At 30.6% G+C, this 20,628-nt stretch overlaps 4 protein-coding genes across 4 annotated transcripts; 3 read left to right on the forward strand and 1 right to left on the reverse strand.

Moving 5' to 3' along the window:
- Positions 1 to 253: 253 nt before the first annotated feature.
- Positions 254 to 2,172, forward strand: LOC123918807 (protein EMBRYO DEFECTIVE 514-like). Its single transcript, XM_045970958.1, has 2 exons — positions 254 to 699; positions 1,688 to 2,172. Exons 1-2 carry the CDS (start codon positions 349 to 351, stop codon positions 2,012 to 2,014), a joined length of 678 nt encoding a protein of 225 aa, XP_045826914.1. The 5' UTR covers positions 254 to 348; the 3' UTR covers positions 2,015 to 2,172.
- Positions 2,173 to 3,947: 1,775 nt separating this feature from the next.
- LOC123915299 (protein RKD1-like) lies at positions 3,948 to 5,529 on the forward strand. The gene is made up of 4 exons (XM_045966436.1): positions 3,948 to 4,069; positions 4,196 to 4,335; positions 4,440 to 4,774; positions 5,293 to 5,529. Exons 1-4 carry the CDS (start codon positions 3,948 to 3,950, stop codon positions 5,527 to 5,529), a joined length of 834 nt encoding a protein of 277 aa, XP_045822392.1.
- Positions 5,530 to 7,318: 1,789 nt separating this feature from the next.
- On the forward strand, positions 7,319 to 11,152 carry LOC123915932 (GDSL esterase/lipase At1g74460-like). The gene is made up of 5 exons (XM_045967220.1): positions 7,319 to 7,661; positions 8,642 to 8,772; positions 9,122 to 9,361; positions 9,805 to 10,054; positions 10,666 to 11,152. The coding sequence occupies exons 1-5, from the start codon at positions 7,424 to 7,426 to the stop codon at positions 10,914 to 10,916; spliced, it is 1,110 nt and encodes a 369-aa protein (XP_045823176.1). The 5' UTR covers positions 7,319 to 7,423; the 3' UTR covers positions 10,917 to 11,152.
- A 7,978-nt stretch (positions 11,153 to 19,130) lies between these two features.
- LOC123916538 lies at positions 19,131 to 20,323 on the reverse strand. Its single transcript, XM_045968011.1, has 3 exons — positions 20,122 to 20,323; positions 19,967 to 20,031; positions 19,131 to 19,437 (listed from the first exon to the last, which is right to left on the reverse strand). The coding sequence occupies exons 1-3, from the start codon at positions 20,201 to 20,203 to the stop codon at positions 19,303 to 19,305; spliced, it is 282 nt and encodes a 93-aa protein (XP_045823967.1). The 5' UTR covers positions 20,204 to 20,323; the 3' UTR covers positions 19,131 to 19,302.
- Positions 20,324 to 20,628: the final 305 nt, after the last annotated feature.

Raw genomic sequence — 20,628 nt, forward strand, 5'->3', positions numbered from 1 at the left:
ATTGTAAAATAATTTTACACGCTCGTCCAATAAATAACCATAATTTTGCCATGTCATGTTAAGAAAGTGGGGTGAAGTGGAATGATGTGGTGAAAAACGTGATTGATATTAATTAACAGTGTAAAATTATTTTACATCGTCGGTGCATATTAATTAAATCCTTATTTTTATTACCAAGTAACTGCCTTAAATCCGTCAAAAAAGTAAATAAAAAATAACTGCTCCAATATTCCTTTAAATTTAAGCATCAAAGACAAACCGCTCCACTAAGCACTTCCTTCCTTCCTCCTAGCAACCACAATTCACAACTGACACAATCTAGGGTTTTACAATTTTCCCAAAACCCTAATGGCAGAAGAAACCGCCCCGGAAATCGTTGATCCCAACACCACCGTCGCCACCGTCGATATGGAAGTTGAAAACGCCGTTGAGTCCAAAGAAAAGCGATCCAGGGAAGAAGAAGAAGAGGAATCCAAAGACGAAGATGCTGTTTCAAAAAAGCCTAAAGTTGACGAGGAAAAGTCAGTAGAAGAACAGAGGTTGGAGAAGTTGGAGAAAAACGAAGATGAAGAAGAAAAGGAAAAGGAAGCATCTGGCGCTGTGAATTTGGGACCCAAAAAGTTTGATTCTTCATTGGAAATGTTTCATTATTTCCACAAATTTCTTCATGCTTGGCCTCAAAATCTCAATGTTAACAAGGTATTTATTTCTACAATTTTTTTTTATCTTTGTTTGATAATTTATGATTTATTCAATTTGTGTTTTTTCCCCTTAATTGCTCTACATTTTGAAATGTTACCACTGAGTTTTGGTTAGCCTTTGATTAATGTGTGATTTTGAATGAAATATTGTGAAATTGATTTGGTTAAAATGGATTTTATTGCGAATTGTTCATGTTTGAAACATTTTTCCATTAAAACCAAAGTTGATATAAGTTTCGTGTAATTTGGTATAAAATTTACTGATTTTAGTGTAAAATTGATATCAAATTTTTCAACCTAAAGTAAAAGAAGTTACCTTTTGTTTATATTTGGATTGGATGTAAAATAAAGATAATTTTTTTTCTTAAAACAATGTGAAAATGTAGTTTTTAAGTTGACACCCCTATGCCCTGCTTGCTCTGAAAGCTGTTTGCTTTATAAGTTAAATCTTCTAGTGTGTGGACTCTCGATGTTTAATGATCAGTTTCCATCGGCAATATGTGTGTTTGCCATTTTGTTGCAAGAAGAACATGTGCTGTGCTACTTGTATTTTCTTAACTGCAATAGAATTGGTTGTTGCATCGGATGGGTTTTTGAATCTCTTTTAAGTGCTATCAACATACAACTCAGCTTCAATGCTTATTTGCTTGCACGGTTGAAGTATTAAAACTGTGTGAAAACTCGTTGCAAATGCTGCTGAATGTTTAAACTGCAATCAATGTTTAATATTAGGATGATTGTTTTCTGGCATATGCCATGTTCATTGATTTTGTGGAAAGTTGCAGGTGAATGTTGATCTTGTGGTTTTGAGGCTGTTGCTTAGACCTCTTACAACATAGATGTTGTGATTGTAAACCTTGATTGAAAATGAGACAGTTTTATTTATACTGTTTTCTCTGTTCTCATTCACGTATGATGATGATGTAGTAGTTGCAACTTTAATTTACTTCTTACTGAATCTACACTGACTTGTTTCTGTACTGTAGTATGAGCACACAATGTTGCTGGAATTGCTGAGGAATGGGCATTCAGAACCTGATAAAAAGATTGGCGTAGGGATTTGTGCTTTCCAAGTTCGTGACCATCCTCGCTATAATAGTAGGTGCTATTTCCTCATAAGGGAGGATGACTCTGTTGATGATTTCAGCTTCCGAAAGTGTGTGGATCATATAAGTCCTTTGCCAGAAGGGATGCAATTGAAATCTGAGGTGAACAAGAGGTTTGGTGGTGGTGGTGGAAAGCATCATGGTGGTGGCAGAGGAAGAGGTGGAAGAGGAGGTGGTCGTGGAAGAGGAGGAAGGGGTAGATATTGATTACGATAGTTACTGGTAGTCTATGTTTTGTTTTGAGATCTAAAATATGTTCTGTACACTTGACTGGTCTGTTTCATGTTTCCTTCTAATTACTTGATAATTATAATTTTGGCATTATGGTTATTTATGATTTATGAAGGTTTTGGGTTATTCCATGATTCCAGGTTTTGAATAGGGTTGGTAAATGAACCAAACTGAAATGGTTTAGCTGGTGTTTGAGTACACGGTGTCAACGTACACGGTGCCAATGCACGTCCAGTCAAACTACAAATATTGTTTGCAAGACGTGCATACAAACAGTAGCTTAGTTTGCTGCTTACTAGACTTTTGACATTTGAAATGATTTGACTCATGACTGAGTTTTGAATGAACTATGTTTCTGGCTAATTGTTCCATTCAACATGCTAGTTATAGTCACAGGAACCAAGTGTTTCTGGCTATATGTTAAACTAGCCAGTTTGCCAAATGAATGAGTTAAGCAGTGCTTGAATTATGTTTGTTTTATTTAATCATCAACAATTTGATTTAGTTAATGTAATCTTTGCTAATAAGGTTTGGCCTTGTTTATGGACCACATATTTCAATGTTGTTCCTTACTATGAAGCCTTGTTGAGTCTCACCACGTTAAATACCCTTGAACTATTTATGTTGACTCATTGTAAGATAGGTGTACTTGGATCCTCTCTGTGAAATTTTCACCAGAGGAAATCTAGTGCAGATCTCCATCTTTCAACTTTTTTAATGATCTGAATCACAAGTGTTAAAAGTAAAAGAGTGGCTGAGATATCATTGAAGAAGAAAACTTTCACATTAGAGGGTCTCTTTCAAGGTGGATTGGTTTGTCCCAAATTGTGGGTGTAGTAGATCAGTAATATCAAGTATCAACATTATTAAAACAAACAAAAAGTATTCTGTCAAAAAAACAAAAAAGGTAGCAAAATATAGAAATTTAGAATTTTTTTTGTTTTTTCAATTTTTTAAATATTTTGGTTTTGACAGCATGCCTTGTTGTTAGTCTTGGCTTGGCTCGGATTCCACATCCCATTTTGACGGCTTAATGCAAAACCATTCTTCCTACTTATATTTTGTTTCCCAAACAGATCTTAAAGTAAAATTGAAGAACCACATTTCTCATTACTCATTAGCGTAGCGATCATCCCCTAGCTCAGAGCCACGAGCCACTAATGAATTTGTAACCCCTCTACCTCTCTCATTAAGAGATAGTAGTAAAAACGAGGGAAGCACTATATTTAAGAAACAATTATTGATGAGATTTATAGTGAAAATAAAACAATATTTAATGCATCTAAAAAATCAGTACTAACCTATTGTCAAAAAAATAAAATAAAATAATCAGTAACCTTTTACTTACGGTAAATTTTTAGGTACCTTAATATTTTGTTCAATATCGATATCTTTAGTTAAAATTTCTTTAAAAATTAAATTTATTTTAATATAAATTAATATGAAAAATAATATGACATTGCATTTTTTTTTAAAAGGTTCGAACTGATACTCAACTAATTTTGTGGTACTAAAGTGTTCACCTTTACTTCATCTTCAAAATAACTTGTATTGTAAATTCATGTTTTTTTAATACTTAAATAATAAATTTTTTTGGATACTAATAATAGATAATTTTGTTTATTAAAAAAAATGAAAATGCAAAACAGATGTAATTATTATAGAATTAAACTCCATAATGCATGCCCATTAAATGGATAGGCTATCATATGGTAACCGATGATATCATCTTGTAACTCACAGTTAAACAATAAATCCCACGGCGCCCGCACATTCTCCATAAGTTAATGACACTATACACTAATTATCATCATTAACATGAATTTACACTCTTAATTTCATAGTATATAAATTTACAACTAAATTTCTTCAATCATATCATATTCCACACTAAATTCCCAACTTCAACATGGAGAATATTGATCAACTCACGGTTTGGAAATATGATCATGCAATACAAGATTATGATCCATTTGCTCCTCCTTTGCCATTATCTTCATCATATGATGAAAATAATAATAATCTTTATAGGTAGATATCAAACTTATATACTTCTATAGTTCCTTTATTTTTTTTTTAATACTTTCCATAAAATTATTTTTAAAAAATATTTATAGAGAATATTTCAATTTTCTCATTGAAATTTCTTTTTTCCAGAGGAAATGCAAGTGATTGGTCACATTATGGATTTCCCATGCTAGATACCAATTCTTATGTCCCTTTCAAGGATAATTATTTTCCTGAAATTCAATGTGAAACTGATCTTACTGAATTGCCAACACAAATAAGTGTAGAAGGTTATTAGTATTCTAATTTTTATTTTATTTTTAACTTTTCATTTGACTATATATATTGTTTTTTTTTTTGGTAATGTGGTATTTTGAAAATTGTACTATTGCAGACTTTGATTTATATGATGCTAAAAATTTACTTCCAATGGGGAATGAAGTTGATGCTGGATTTTATGCTGAAAATAATGTGTTTTCTATAAGCAACAATATTGTAGAAAATAATGCAAAGGAAATTATGAAGGGTAAGCGTTGTAGAGAAGAGAATAGTGCAAGAATGTTAACAAGGAAGACAATTTCTGAGTACTTCTATATGCCAATTTCACAAGCTGCAAGAGAGCTTAATGTTGGTCTTACACATTTGAAGAAAAGGTGTAGGGATCTTGGAATTCAAAGGTGGCCACATAGGAAACTAATGAGCCTTCAAACCCTCATTAAGAATGTTCAAGTAAGTTATAGTATATTTTTTTATACTGGTAATATATACACATTGTGTAATATTTTGTTCAATGTTCAGAATTTCAGTTTGTCACAGCTAAAAAAAAAATGTAATTCTCCCACAAGTGAACGGTAGGATTGGATCTCTCAAATTAGTCAGTTTTTGACAGGGTACCGAGTTTTCAAAAAACAAAAAAAAGAATGTAAATCTAGCGAGGAAATTTTCTTTAGTAAAAATGTGAAATTGCTCTCTAATTTCGCAACAAAATTTTGTGATGTGAAAATTAGAAAGAAATTTTCAATTTTGTTGCGAATTATTTTTAAATGTGGCTTTAAATTCATGTAGTTGTCCGACACCAACACATGTTTAGTGTCCGTGTCTATTAAAAATATTGATTTGCTGCACAATATATTTTAAAAAAAAAACTTAGATTTTTGTTCTAATGTTACATATTTATGGAAATTATAAAAATTTGAAAATTTTATTTAATTTTTGTTGATATTATTACAATAAAATTGGTGGTGCAGGAGCAGGGTGATGAAAGTGATGAAAAAATAAGGAATGCTGTTGAAATATTGCAAAAAGAAATGAAGAAGGTAGAAGAAAAGCCAGATTTGCAACTTGAAGAAAACACAAAGAGGCTTAGACAAGCATGTTTCAAGGCCAATTACAAGAAGAGAAGGCTCATGGTCATGAGATTAATGGATCATCAACACTCTTCAATCAGTGAAATTGAAAGTGTTAATGATCACATAAGGGTTTAATTATAATAATAAAATTATCATGAAGCATATCTACATATTTTAGTTAAATTTCTTTTTAACTATGTTTTTTATTTTGAAAAAACTATGCTCTACTTTTGATGTTTGCTGAAGACCATATATGTGGTATGTATTTCTTTTTCTTGAGCCAATTAATTTTGAGAATTTAGCTGGATTTGCATATTTGATTCTAATAAATGATAAATATGTATGATCAAAAGGGGATTCTTGAATTTGGCCCTTTGGATCCTCTTGGTTTTTTGTTGTTTTGAAAAATGGGATTTTGAAGATTTTATCAATTTCTAATTTATTTAATATAAAATAATAATAATTAGAATGATAATGCCATGTCAATGCCTATTTGTTTAAAATGACCACGTGTACTTGCCACATAAGCAATCGTTAGTGAGAGTTAGCTGTGAGAATCAATTATGATGGTAGAAAAAGTAATGACGGAAAAATTCAGAAGATCGTTATTCGATAAATTTTTGTACAAAGATTAAAAATAAAAGTTGGAATATTTAGAAAACTAAAACTATATTTAATTCAATTTTTTTATACTAGTAATTACATTTAATTGAATTTTTTATTAGTAAGAGTTCACTTTGAAATAATTTTAAAGGTCATACTAACTCCGGCCCATATTATAAGGAAAGAAAATTACTTTTTCTTGTTCCAAATTATAAGTAAAAGCAATTCACTTTTATTATTTTCAAAATTTATTTTTACTTATTCTCATGAAATTTAATGTAAATTGCATTTAATTTACTATCTCTCTTCTTTTCTCCATAATCAATAACTAATAAAAATTCTTTTTACATCTTCAAATGAAACTTATTTCAAGAAAAATACAAAAAATATGAAAACTTTTTATTTTGTTTATAATACGGGACGGATTACATATTTTAGCCATGGCAATAGTTAGTTGAACTCACCATAACAATTCACTCCTAGATTATTCAATCTGTTTGTTGAAAATTCGACCAATATTCTTCCAGTATTTGCCAATCTCCAATGCTTAACCAGATTTCAAGTTGCAACTTTACCAAATTTTGACTTGAAGATAACCCAAATAATACAAAATTTATATATTCTTTAAATTCAACCAGTCGTCCTTATACTTTTTAAATTCACAATTGTGATCATTTATTCTACATTTTATGAAATTGATCTCTACACATAACTTTCATAATAACACTTTTAGCTCCCTAACTGGGACGGACTAAAGCGGGGCAAGTAGGGGCTGAGGCCCCGCTCTTCAAAATAATAATAATAATTAGTACTAGTAAGCTAAAACCCAAATTCAATTGAGTTAGTTTGATGGAAGATAATTACTGTCCACGTGTGCATTGACTTGACCAAAATCAATAAGAGTCGGCCTTTTGCAAAAAAAGGCAAAACTTAGAGGGCCAAAAATATTATTATGAAAGTTAGAAGGTCAAAATCGTAAGTTCTTAAATGTTAGGGGCCAAAAATGTAATTTAACATTTTTATTTTAGTTTTGTTCTCTGCACTTTTAAATTGTATTTTTGGTTACTTTCTATTTTGAGTAATATGGACCAAGTTTGTGAAAAATAAAAAAGAAAAAAGAAAATCTTGAATTTAACACAAAAAACAGAGGATAAATTTTTTATTGAAAACAAAATAACAAAAAGAGTGACTTCAGCTCACAACAGAATATATAAGGGTGGTATAGGGTAGTTGTAGTAGGTTTGAATCAGTAATAGTTGGTCTATCAAACAATCTACTTCTCTTTCCATATATAACAAATATTCTTAACTACTTCCAAAATATAAACTAACCTAAGTGCTTATATTATTCTTATTACACCCCCTTTTTACTTTGTGGTAGAAACTTGTGATTGTGAAGATATTTGAAGATATCATCACTTGGTAACATGAAGTTTGATCTTGTAATTGTTATTAATGCAATTATAATTTTTGGAATTGGTTTTGAAGGATGTAATTGCAAGATGGTGCAATTCATTTTTGGTGATTCTTTATCTGATGTTGGAAATAATAAGTACTTATCAAAAAGTCTTGCTACGGCTAGTTTGCCTTGGTATGGTATTGATTTAGGAAATGGTCTTCCAAATGGGAGGTTCTCTAATGGTCGTACAGTTGCTGATATAATAGGTACATCTTTTATTTATTAACATTAATTAATGAAGATAATTTGTTTGATGCTAGTTAGTAGTATACAATAAGATTTTGGTGGTTGTCAATATATTTTTTGAAATGTGTTTAGCAAAATGTATAAACACATCTTAATTTAGAAATAAAATGAGTTTTATTTTTGTAAATTTGATGCTAATTAATCTAACGAGTATAGCTTAGATGGTTAAACAAAGCTAAGTTTAAGGGAGGATCAAGGTTTGATCTCCGCAGAACACATTCTTAAGAAGGACCGAAGAGCTTTAAGTTGTAAAGCTAAACATATGAGCAAAAGATTAGTCTCATAGCCGTTTTAAAGAACCGAAGTTTATAGAATTAGGGTCTGTTTGGTAAAAATAAGCTATAAGCTAGCTGATAGCTGATAAGCTAGCTGATAGCTGAAAAGCTAGCTTATTGAAATTAAAGTGTTTGGTAAAATTAGCTTTTAAAGTGGTTATTAAATATAAAATTACATAATTGATAGTGGGTAGTTTATTTTTTAGAGTGGGTAGTTATTAAATTAAAGGGTAAAAATGGAATAAAGTGTAAAAAGCTATAAGCTATAAGCTCAAATGCTACTTGAAATAGCATCTGAAAAAAAGCTATAAGCTAGTACAAAAAGCTTGTTGCCAAACACCTCTAATTTTTTGAAACAAGTTTATAAGCTCATATAATAAGCTATAAGCTAGCTTATTTGTGTTACCAAACAAAGCCTTAGTCTATGGAGTCATTGGGGTGACAAAAGTCCTTATTATGGTGGTTTCCTAAAATATATGCTTATATGTATTTTTCTAGAATCATATGGTCACATTTAGTCGCATATCTCGGCGATTAAATGAAAAACATTAGATTATAATTCAAGATGTCTTTCGGTAGTATAAATCTTATCGGAAAATACGATAGTATAATTTTCTACCTTATGCTTATCATCACACTAATCCTAATATTATTTACATATTTAGGTGACAACATGGGGCTTCCTAGACCTCCAGCATTTCTAGATCCATCATTAACTGAAGATGTTATATTGGAAAATGGAGTGAACTATGCTTCAGGAGGTGGTGGCATATTGAATGAAACTGGCAGTTATTTTGTAAGATTCCAAAATTTAAGTTTTATACTATTTGACATAGGTGATCGTTGTTCTTCCTCGCATTGCTCACACAGAAAATTACACTATTAAAAAATATTTTCCGGTAAGATTTATATTACCGAAAGACAAAAAACATCTTTCGGTAGAATTTATAATATCGAAAGATATTTTCTGGTAGAATTTGCACTACCATAATATATCTTGCCGTGGAATGTGAATGAGGTGATTTTGAGCAATTTATAGAGGAAGAATACAAACTACCTTTGACATATATGGTTATTTAATTATTTACCATAGTAAATCACTGAAAAAAATTTGTTTTGAATGAAAAAATCATTTCTCTTTGCAGATTCAAAGGTTTTCTCTCTACAAACAAATTGAGCTATTTCAAGGGACACAAGAACTAATTAGAACTAAAATTGGAAAAGAGGAGGCAGATAAGTTTTTTCAGGAAGCACGTTATGTTGTTGCTTTAGGTAGCAATGACTTTATCAACAATTACTTGATGCCTCTTTATAGTGATTCATGGAGTTACAATGATGAAACCTTCATGGATTACTTAGTAGGAACACTGCAAGAACAACTTAAGGTTTACATTTAATCAATTTAGTGAAATCATTTCTTTGATTCCATTTTGGATTTGGATTCTTGCAATCAGAAAAAATGCACAATCATAGAATCGTGACCGTTGAATGAAGACCAGACAACTTGTATTTACTTTATTTAAAAATTAGAAAAAATTTATTATTAAAGACAAGATCGAAAAAAATGCATTGGATGGATGCCCGGACATTGAGAAGGAAGGACTATTTCAAAGGCGAAAGACCATGGGGAGATGTCGTCTGTGATCCATGGATCTTCGATGGGGAAACCGTATCCAAGCTCCGCGGCTAGTCTGCACTCTTTTGACTTTTAAAACTTAGCGAATTTAAAAAATAATGAAATTAAAGACCATGTGATTGTTGAGAATCCAAATCCGAGTTTTTTGATGTCGTTAACAATATTTTTTAATTGTGCTTTTAATATATTTAGGCACTGCATGGCCTTGGAGCAAGGGAATTGATGGTTTTTGGGCTGGGCCCAATGGGCTGCATTCCCCTTCAAAGAGTGCTTAGTACATCCGGAGATTGTCAACAAAAAACAAACAAGTTAGCTCTTAGTTTTAACAAAGCTTCAAGCAAGGTAGTGAATGATTTGGGGAAGCAACTTCCTAATGCAAGCTATAGATTTGGAGATGCATATGATGTGGTTAATGATGTGATTAGCAACCCAAGCAAGTATGGTGAGTAAATATACTTCTTTCTTCACTAGACTAGATTTTTTTCAAATTATTAAAATAATTACTGAAACAGTGTGACATAAGTGGTAGATATTTGAATCTCTTAATCATTTCATTCAAAATTCAATTATTGACCAATGCGTATAGAAAAATATTTATGAGAGATGTCAACCATCTCAATTACTTTGAATAACTAATCTCCACATTTAGGAGAGATAACTTAATTTACCCAAAACAATTATTAAAATAATTTAATATACATAGAACTTGCATAACACTTGATGTATGTTTGCATCAACATTTTGATAAATCAATTTTTTTATTTTATTTTACAAATCTCACCAAAGATTTTTTCAATACCCATGTCGAATTATCAATTAAGGTTCTCTTAGAGCAGATTCTCTCCTGTTAAATTTCTATTAGAGAGTGTGCAGTGCACATTCATACATTTAAATCTCACCAAATTAACATGTGACATAAACAATGGATGGACCAGATTCCACTGCAACTAATGTAAAAGAAAAAGTTAGCTTGTCCTGTATTTCCTTTGTAATAATATAAGTATACTTTCGTTTTATAATAAATAAATAAAAATATATATACTTTCTATGTAGGATTTCAAAATGCAGACTCACCATGTTGCTCCTTTGGAAGGATTAGACCTGCTCTTACATGTATACCAGCATCAACATTGTGCAAAGATAGAAGCAAATATGTATTTTGGGATGAATATCATCCATCAGACAAAGCTAATGAGTTAATTGCAACTGAACTTATCAAGAAGTTTGGATTTAAGCGTGTTGATCAAACACAATCTCCTACACCATCACCTGAAGTTGCTCCATCTCCTACTTCAGATGATTAATTATACTAAATTTTCTTGTTCTTGTTAATGTTTATAATTGCTCTTGTCATTAAATTTGTTTTGTAATATTGTAAGCAAGTAGCTCTTTAATTTGTTTCTTGCTCTAGTCACAATTTCTTGTTTTATTTTAGTCTAAAAGATTCATATTGTAAGAGTTCGAAACCCAGAATACATCAAACATACTTTTTTTAAGTTTATATTTACGAAAATGACAATAAAAACTCCAAAGTACATGAGGATATATACTACAAATATAGACAATCAGAAATTCAACACCCAAACAAGATCACAATACATACTAATAGTCGAAAAAAATAAACACACCAAAAAATACCAGGAAGAAAATAAAATAAGCACACCGACTCCAATAAACCGATAACACCTCACAACGAGAAGACATGTCTCCTCTCGAAGTGTGAGTGATGCAGGAAGATGAAGAGCAATCATCGTATTTTGAAATTTATTTTGGTTCAACTTCTGCCTTTTTGTTCCTTCAAGGCTTATTTTAGCAAGCACAACTCAGAGTAGTAATGGATTGACCACTCAGGCCAGACCTAAAATTTGTACATTGTAAATCATACAAATCAAATTTTATGTTGTACCCTAACAATCATGCCCTCAACTTTATATTTTGTGTGACCTTTCCTATTTTGCTCTCATAAATAAACTAAAATTGTTTCATTTTTCACCTTTTTAATTCTTCATATTTTTTCAAATCGTCCCGCTTTACATGACGGAGGGATATGTGTAGCTCCACGGTTTGGCTTTGGGCTTCTACTATGTGGGTAGTGTGTGAGTTCTCCTGTTATGAGGGATATGTTTCATTCCACGATTTGGCTTTAGGCTTATTTTTGCGGCATATTCCATTGATCTTATCCTAAAAAAGTGACTTTGTGTTGTGCTCCTAACTTCTTCGATCAATGGCGCTATAAAGCATCGAACACAAGTAAATTGCTAGATTATTAGGTTCCAATGAGTTTTGACGACTAACACTATTAGAAAAAAAGCTTTTAGCGTCAGCCTAAAGCCCACTCTAAATGACTAAAAACCAACGCTAACACTCCCTTAGCATCGGACAAGCTTTGCTGTTGGGGTTGAGACTAAAGTGCTTGAGGCTAAAGATTCAACTTTACAACCATCATTGACCTCTTTGGACTTGTGAAAGATTCAGTGTGTGTTTGGTTCTGCGGTGGATAGAATTGATTTTGACAGAATTGAGTTTGGCAGAATTGATTTTGACAAAATTGAGTCTGACAGAATTGATTTATGTTTGGATACAACAATGTAAAGTGATTCTCAAAATTTGATGTTGTTTGGATGATTTGAATCAAAATTACTTTTGTATCTATAATTATCAAATAGTATGTTTTTTCATAAAACATAAAACAAATAATACTAAATATTAATTAATTAAATATAATATTTAAATAATGGCATACACTTAGAAAATGTTAAATTAGCATAATAATTAAATAAAAACATGTATTTTTTTTTTTTAAAAAAAAGGCAAAGAGAAATTTAAATAAAGGCATAATAATTAAATAAAAAGAAGTTAAATTGGCATGAGGCGTGTAAACTAAAAAGTTTGATACAATGCAAGTAGTTTGCCATTTAGTCAACTCTTGAAGCAGTAGCAGTAGAAAACAAGACACACATTCTTAAGCATGCTGGTAGCACAATTTCAAGGCGAGCATAAATTAAGTTGACTGAAAAATCCTTAAGTGCAACACTATCACAAATTAATTATTTAATCTAGACTCTATAATTTGATTACGAATTAAGTCTCGAGCATGATTCATCTCTGACGAAGAAGCTACGTTGAAAATTTGTGAGGGATCCAAGTTATTTGATCTATGATTCTCATCATCGTGAATGATTGTGTTTTCATCTTCATAAAGATTGAAATCAGCATCCACTTCAGCAATCCTTCTGATAAAGTTGTGTATTGCCATTGTTGCGACTACTATTTGAACTTGTGTTTCATATTTGAACTTCGGCATGCGACGTAGGATTGCAAATCTGTTCTTCCATACCCCAAAAGTTCTTTCTATTGTGCATCTTAAACTTGAGTGGTAATGTGCATCTTATCAAGAGTGGTAATAAATTAAACTAGTTTATTATAATATTTTACTTGTTTTATTTCTTTTTATTTATTAGGAATGACTCAAGAGAGTTTGAAAAAAAAAAAAAAAAAGGAAAGTGAAATTGATGCATATTAAGTTACCTTGAAGTCCAAGGCTCAACTTATGGTAGTGGAGAGCATGCCTTAATGTTGGGATAATGGAAATTCAATGAAATCAAGTCTGAGTGTTGCCAAAAGCTCATAAAACCGAAATTTTTTATCTCTTCATCTTAGGATGAGTGTTGTTATCTAAACATCAGCCTGCATGTGTAATCGGCATACAATGTTGCACACACAACCCGAGGTCAAAAAATATTTAAAAAGTTCGAAACCGTATTTTTGTCCCATTTGTGTTTGTATTTTGTGTTGAAATATCATTTTCGTGTTAGGATTAGGTAAATTAATCAAAGGATATACTTTCCATAATCAATTCTTTTATGTTTTTTTTTTAATGAAATTTCTAAACAAATCTTATTCAATCATATTTTATATTTTTTTATAAAATTATAGGCATGAGACAAAGCCACCCAAAAATTAATCCTTATAATTTCACTTAGTCATTCACCCGTGCGATGTACGAGTTAATTATGCATAATCATATTTTACAAAATTGATAACAATAATGCTTTTTATTGGAATAATTATCAAAACTTGAAAATGCAACATAAAAATCAAATAATGAGATATAGGAATTTGAATTAATTATATTGAAATAGGAATTTGAAACCTTTTTCGAGTGTTAATATTGACAATTAATTAATGAAAAATGGGCAAAATGTTTCAAAAAAACAAAAGGCAGAAGATTAGGCGCAATATTTAGGAGGGAAAACTTGTTTTGTGTGTTAATATATAAAGGATAAAGGATGCCCCATTTTTTATATAAATCATATAATTTGAAAAAAAAGTTAAAGATTATACTTTAATACTAACTTTTAATTTTTCAAATAGATTTTACTATCAAGATCTAAGAGTCTAAGTGATCTATTTTAAAATTTAGTTATAATAATTATTTATTTTAACGCACGCACGCACGCATGCACACATGCACGCATGTCTGCACATACACTAAGTAAAAAAAAAATGGTGCCACTAAAATTTTAGTTTCATTCGCTCCTCTTGAACACCCTCCGAAACCTTAAAAAAAGAACAAAAATCTTTATCTATATAACATGTTGAACTCCCCTTATATCTTCCAAAAATAAAATAATTATCATAGTTGGAAACCGAATTTTTATATCAACCACATCTTTAGCACTTTATTTAACTTTAACTAATTGAGTTTTTTTTTTGTGTGTGCCTACGACCGAAAATATAAACATAAGATCTAGAGGACACCAAACAAAAGTGTTAGGCACACTACTTATTGTTTTGGGTGCCATGGTGATGACAATGGTTAAAGGTTTCATACTGTTTGGGACAGTTGGAGACATTAACCACAATCACCAAGGTGGTTCTCATACAATTAATTGGATTGATGTTCATCCTAATAAGATGTACATGTTTTACTTATTCTAGTATCTTCCAAGTAAGTTGCTCTATCTCATAGTTAATGACTTTATACTATCATCATTAATGAGTACCATTGCCCAACACTATCTCTTGTTTTATTGATTTTCTTTTTAGGGAGTATATTAGTCGTCATGATTGTAGAAGGTACAACTTATTATACCATTTGGACGATCGTTATATGAAATCTGACATTAGTGTCTGCCATTTACGCGGTATGAAATTATCTAATACTATTCTTAGTTTTAAGCAAACCATTACTAATGTAATTTAAATAATTATTAAACTAATTTACTTAATTTTAAAAAATTTATAGGGAATATTTTGTTCAGGCTTAGGTTACTACTTGAAAGCAGTTGTAATGCAAGCTAGAGACCCAGCATGTATGTATCATCATTTGGTCCTCTCTGCATGATATATTGTTTGGAAGGTAATTATAAAAGTCAAATAATCTTTGAAATTAATAAGAATTATCAAATAAATAATCTATTTGGTTAACTAATTCAATATATAATATTGTAGGTTGATAGGCTCAATTGTCATTTGTGTGGGCCTCTACTGTGCCATTTGGGGAGAGCTAGAGATGTCACTAGGACATCACAAGACGCCCAAGACTAGATGAATCACATCCGGTGAAAGAGGCAACTCCATTTACAGTCTAATTGTTTATTTGACCGTTTTTGTTATTTTAGTTGTTTTGGAAAATGTTTTTTTTTATCATGTAATATTGAATGTTTACTAGTCATTCACCCGTGCGATGTACAAGTCGATGCATAATCATATTTTACAATATTGATAACAATAATGTTTTTTATTGGAATAATTATCAAAATTTGAAAATGCAACATAAAATTTAAATAATGAGATATAGGAATTTGAATTAATTATATTGAAATAGGAATTTGAAACCTTTTTCAAGTGTTAATATTGACAATTAATAAAAAATGGGCAGAATGCTTAAAAAAAAGCAGAAAATTAGGCACCATATTTAGGAGGAAAAACTTGTTTTGTGTCTTAATATATAAAGGATGCCCCATTTTTTTTTTTTATATAAATCATATAATTTGAAAGAAAAGTTAAAGATTATACTTTGATACTAACTTTTAATTCTTCAAATAGATTTTACTATCAGGATCTAAGAGTCTAAGTTATTTTAAAATTTATTTATAATAATTATTTTATTTATTTATTTATTTTAACGCACGCACGCACACACGCACGCATATGTGAGTGCATGTCTGCACATACACACACTAAGTAAAAAAAAAAAAAAGATGGTGCCCCTTAATTTTTAGTTTCATTCGCTCCTCTCGAAAACCCTCCGAAACCTAAAAAAAAAAAACAAACATTTTCATCTATAACACGTTGAACTTCCCTTATACCTTCCAAAAATAAAAAAATTATCATAGCTGGAACCAATTTTTTATATCAACCACATCTTTAGCACTTTATTGAATTTTAACTAATTGAGTTTTTTTTTTTGTGTGTCTAGAATCGAAAATATAAACATAACATCTAGACGACACCAAACAAAAGTGTTAGGCACACTACTTATTGTTTTGGGTGCCATGGTGATGACAATTGTTAAAGGTTTCATACTGTTTGGGACAGTTGGAGACATTAACCACAATCACCAAGGTGGTTCTCATACAATTAATTGGATTGATGTTCATCCTAATAAGATGTACATGTTTTACTTATTCTAGTATCTTCCAAGTAAGTTGCTCTATCTCATAGTTAATGACTTTATACTATCATCATTAATGAGTACCATTACCCAACACTCTCTCTTGTTTCATTGATTTTCTTTTTAGGGAGTATATTAGTCGTCATGATTGTAGAAGGTACAACTTATTATACCATTTGGACGATCGTTATATGGAATCTGACATTAGTGTCTGCCATTTACGCGGTATGAAATTATCTAATACTATTCTTAGTTTTAAGCAAACCATTACTAATGTAATTTAAATAATTATTAAACTAATTTACCTAATTTTAAAAAATTTATAGGGAATATTTTGTTCAGGCTTAGGTTACTACTTGAAAGCAGTAGTAATGCAAGCTAGAGACCCAGCATGTATGTATCATCATTTGGTCCTCTCTGCATGATATATTGTTTGGAAGGTAATTATAAAAGTCAAATAATCTTTGAAATTAATAAGATTTATCAAATAAATAATCTATTTGGTTAACTAATTCAATATATAATATTGTAGGTTAGGCTCAATTGTCATTTGTGTGGGCCTCTACTGTGCCATTTGGGGAGAGCCAGAGATGTCACTAGGACATCACAAGACGCCCAAGACTAGATGAATCACATCCGGTGAAAGAGGCAACTCCATTTACAGTCTAATTGTTTATTTGACCGTTATTGTTATTTTAGTTGTTTTGGAAAATGTTTATTTTTGATCATGTAATATTGAATGTTTACTAGTCATTCACCCGTGCGATGTACAAGTCGATGCATAATCATATTTTACAATATTGATAACAATAATGTTTTTTATTGGAATAATTATCAAAATTTGAAAATGCAACATAAAATTTAAATAATGAGATATAGGAATTTGAATTAATTATATTGAAATAGGAATTTGAAACCTTTTTCAAGTGTTAATATTGACAATTAATAAAAAATGGGCAGAATGCTTAAAAAAAAACAGAAAATTAGGCACTATATTTAGGAGGAAAAACTTGTTTTGTGTCTTAATATATAAAGGATGCCCCATTTTTTTTTTATATAAATCATATAATTTGAAAGAAAAGTTAAAGATTATACTTTGATACTAACTTTTAATTCTTCAAATAGATTTTACTATCAGGATCTAAGAGTCTAAGTTATTTTAAAATTTATTTATAATAATTATTTTATTTATTTATTTATTTTAACGCACGCACGCACACACGCACGCATATGTGAGTGCATGTCTGCACATACACACACTAAGTAAAAAAAAAAAAAGATGGTGCCCCTAAATTTTTAGTTTCATTCGCTCCTCTCGAAAACCCTCCGAAACCTAAAAAAAAAAAAAACATCTTCATCTATAACACGTTGAACTTCCCTTATACCTTCCAAAAATAAAAAAATTATCATAGCTGGAACCGATTTTTTATATCAACCACATCTTTAGCACTTTATTGAATTTTAACTAATTGAGTTTTTTTTTTTTTTTGTGTGTGTCTAGAATCGAAAATATAAACATAAGATCTAGACGACACCAAACAAAAGTGTTAGGCACACTACTTATTGTTTTGGGTGCCATGGTGATGACAATGGTTAAAGGTTTCATACTGTTTGGGACAGTTGGAGCCATTAACCACAGTCACCATTCTGGTTCTCATTCAATAATTGGATTGATGTTCATCCTAATAGGATCTACAAGTTTTGCTTATTCTAGTATCCTCCAAAGTAAGTTGCTCTTTCTCATAGTTAATGGCTTTAGCCTATCATCATTAATGAGTACCATTACCCAACATTCTCTCTTGTTTCATTGATTTCCTTTTTGGAGAGTATTGAAGGTATATTAGTCGCTCTGATTTTAGAAGGTAGAACTTATTATACCGTTTGGGCGATTTTTAGATGGAATCTGACATTAGTGTCTTCCATTTACGCGGTATGAAATCATCTAATATAATTCTTAGTTTTAAGCAAACTATTACTAATGTAATTTAAATAATTATTAAACTAATTTACTTAATTTTAAAAAATTTATAGGGAATATTTTGCTCAGGTTTAGGTTACTACTTGGAAGCAGTAGTAATGCTAGCTAGAGGCCCAATGTGTACGTATCATCATTTGGTCCTCTCTGCATGATATATTGCTCGAAAGGTAATTATATATAAAAGTCAAATAATCTTTGAAATTAACAAGAATTATCAAATAAATAATTTATTTGGTTAACTAATTCAATATATAATATTGTAGGTTGATAGACTTAAATGTCATTTGTGTGGGCCTCTACTATGCCATTTGGGGGAGAGCCAGAGATGTCACTAGGACATCACAAGACGCCCAAGACTAGATGAATCACATCCGGTGATAGAGGCAACTCCATTTACAGTCTAATTGTTTATTTGACCGTTTTTGTTATTTTAGTTGTTTTGAAAAATGTTTATTTGATCATGTAATATTGAATGTTTACTAGTCATTCACCCGTGCGATGTACGAGTCAATTATGCATAATCATATTTTACAATATTGATAACAATAATGTTTTTTATTGGAATAATTATCAAAACTTGAAAATGCAACATAACAATCAAATAATGAGATATATGAATTTGAATTAATTATATTGAAATAGGAATTTGAAACCTTTTTCAAGTGTTAATATTGACAATTAATTAATTAATAAAAAATGGGCATGCAGAATGCTTCAAAAAGAAAAGGCAGAAGATTAGGCGCTATATTTAGGAGGAAAAACTTGTTTTGTGTCTTAATATATAAAAATATATAAAGGATATGAATTACTTTTCTTTAGAGCCAGAGTTGATGTTCGAACAAAAACCAAGTTGCAAAGAATCCCGTTACATAAAATAACTAAACTCATGCAATGATGGCTTCACAAGTTGGAGCTACAATATCCCAAAATATTCAATTCATTATATATAATTACTTATAGTTAAAATCCTCTCTCTTGTACATAAATTATAAAGTTACTTTTTTTTATCAAGTAGTCTAGTAGCTAAATTCACATACGAGAAAATTCGACAACACTCACACATATGTGTAGAGCATTCAACAACACACACGCATTATGGATATGGTACTCTTGGTGTATGACGACCATTAGCCCCCGATGGTGGGTAGTCATGGAGTTCCAAATCCATCCTTTCGAGAGCTGTCAGCTCCTCCGGCTGCCAATTTCTCCTATTGATGATCATATGATCCTATTTGAAATGACAAAAAAGAAATTTCAACAAGGATTCAAAATAAGGTTGGGACTACTCCCCGGCCTCCAACGTTAATTATAAGCGAAATTCAATTTTTCAAATTCATTGAATAACTGATGTATTTGGTCTATATGATATGGGCAGGGGTTGTCTCCAGTGAAATTTTCACTGGATTCCCTCATGTGTGCATCTATGCCCTCAATTGCATTTTTTTGGTTGACCAATTTGTAGGAAAAAAAAAGTGGATGGTCAGGATTTCATGGGAGATAAAATTAATGGGAGAGGATCCATCCCCATATGATATAGATCAAATACATATGTTTTTTTTTGACAAAAAATACATATGTTATTTAATGAGTTTAAAAAGTAAATTTTTACTTATAATTAAGGTTGTAGTATGTACCAAAAAAAAAAGATGTAGTATAGTGCAATCTAAACTGCAACATCAAGATTTTTTATTTGATATATACATGATTAATAGAAGTATATTTGATCGTAATTAATAGCCTTAGGGTAATTTTTGTACCTTGTGGTTGTTGACATTCTTCGATGCAAGAAGAAATTGAGCACTTTGCATAAGGTTTTCACTTCCTATTTATGAAAAGCAAAATTTTAGTAAGGTAAAATATGAAGAATTGAAAGAAAAATAAGTCTTTAAGAATATATGGATATTGAATTTACTTGTAATTGGAACTGCTTTGAAGCATGCAAGATTTGAGAGCCCTAAAAATATCACAAACAATTGAAAGATAGTGCCTTTCATTCTTCTTAATTTAACAAACTATATCTCTTGTTAATATTATTATGTTGCTTCACTTCACATACGCTAGCTACTTCTCATTTATATACAACATGAGTAACATGACATGAGGAATAATAGATTTTTTTTCAATATATTTCTTTTAGTATGGAAAGTGGAATATGGGAGGGGCAATCAATCATGTTGCCAAATTCAAGTAAACCAATCATTTGTTGGAGGATATTTAGACGCGTTTCCACACTTTGTAAAGCTTTCATCATTAAGTGGGGTCTTGTGGAGGTAATCCCCAAAGCTAACATATTGGGGGACCATGCATTTCTCGTCCATCAGTCACACCACGCATTCACGCAGTTAAAACATCCGTGATCCGTTTGATCGAAATTAAGCACTCTAAATCTCAAATTTGATAATTTTACTATTTTTCTAAA

The sequence above is a fragment of the Trifolium pratense genome, linkage group LG3, assembly GCF_020283565.1.
Source record: "Trifolium pratense cultivar HEN17-A07 linkage group LG3, ARS_RC_1.1, whole genome shotgun sequence".
In the NCBI taxonomy this organism is placed as follows: Eukaryota; Viridiplantae; Streptophyta; class Magnoliopsida; order Fabales; family Fabaceae; genus Trifolium; species Trifolium pratense.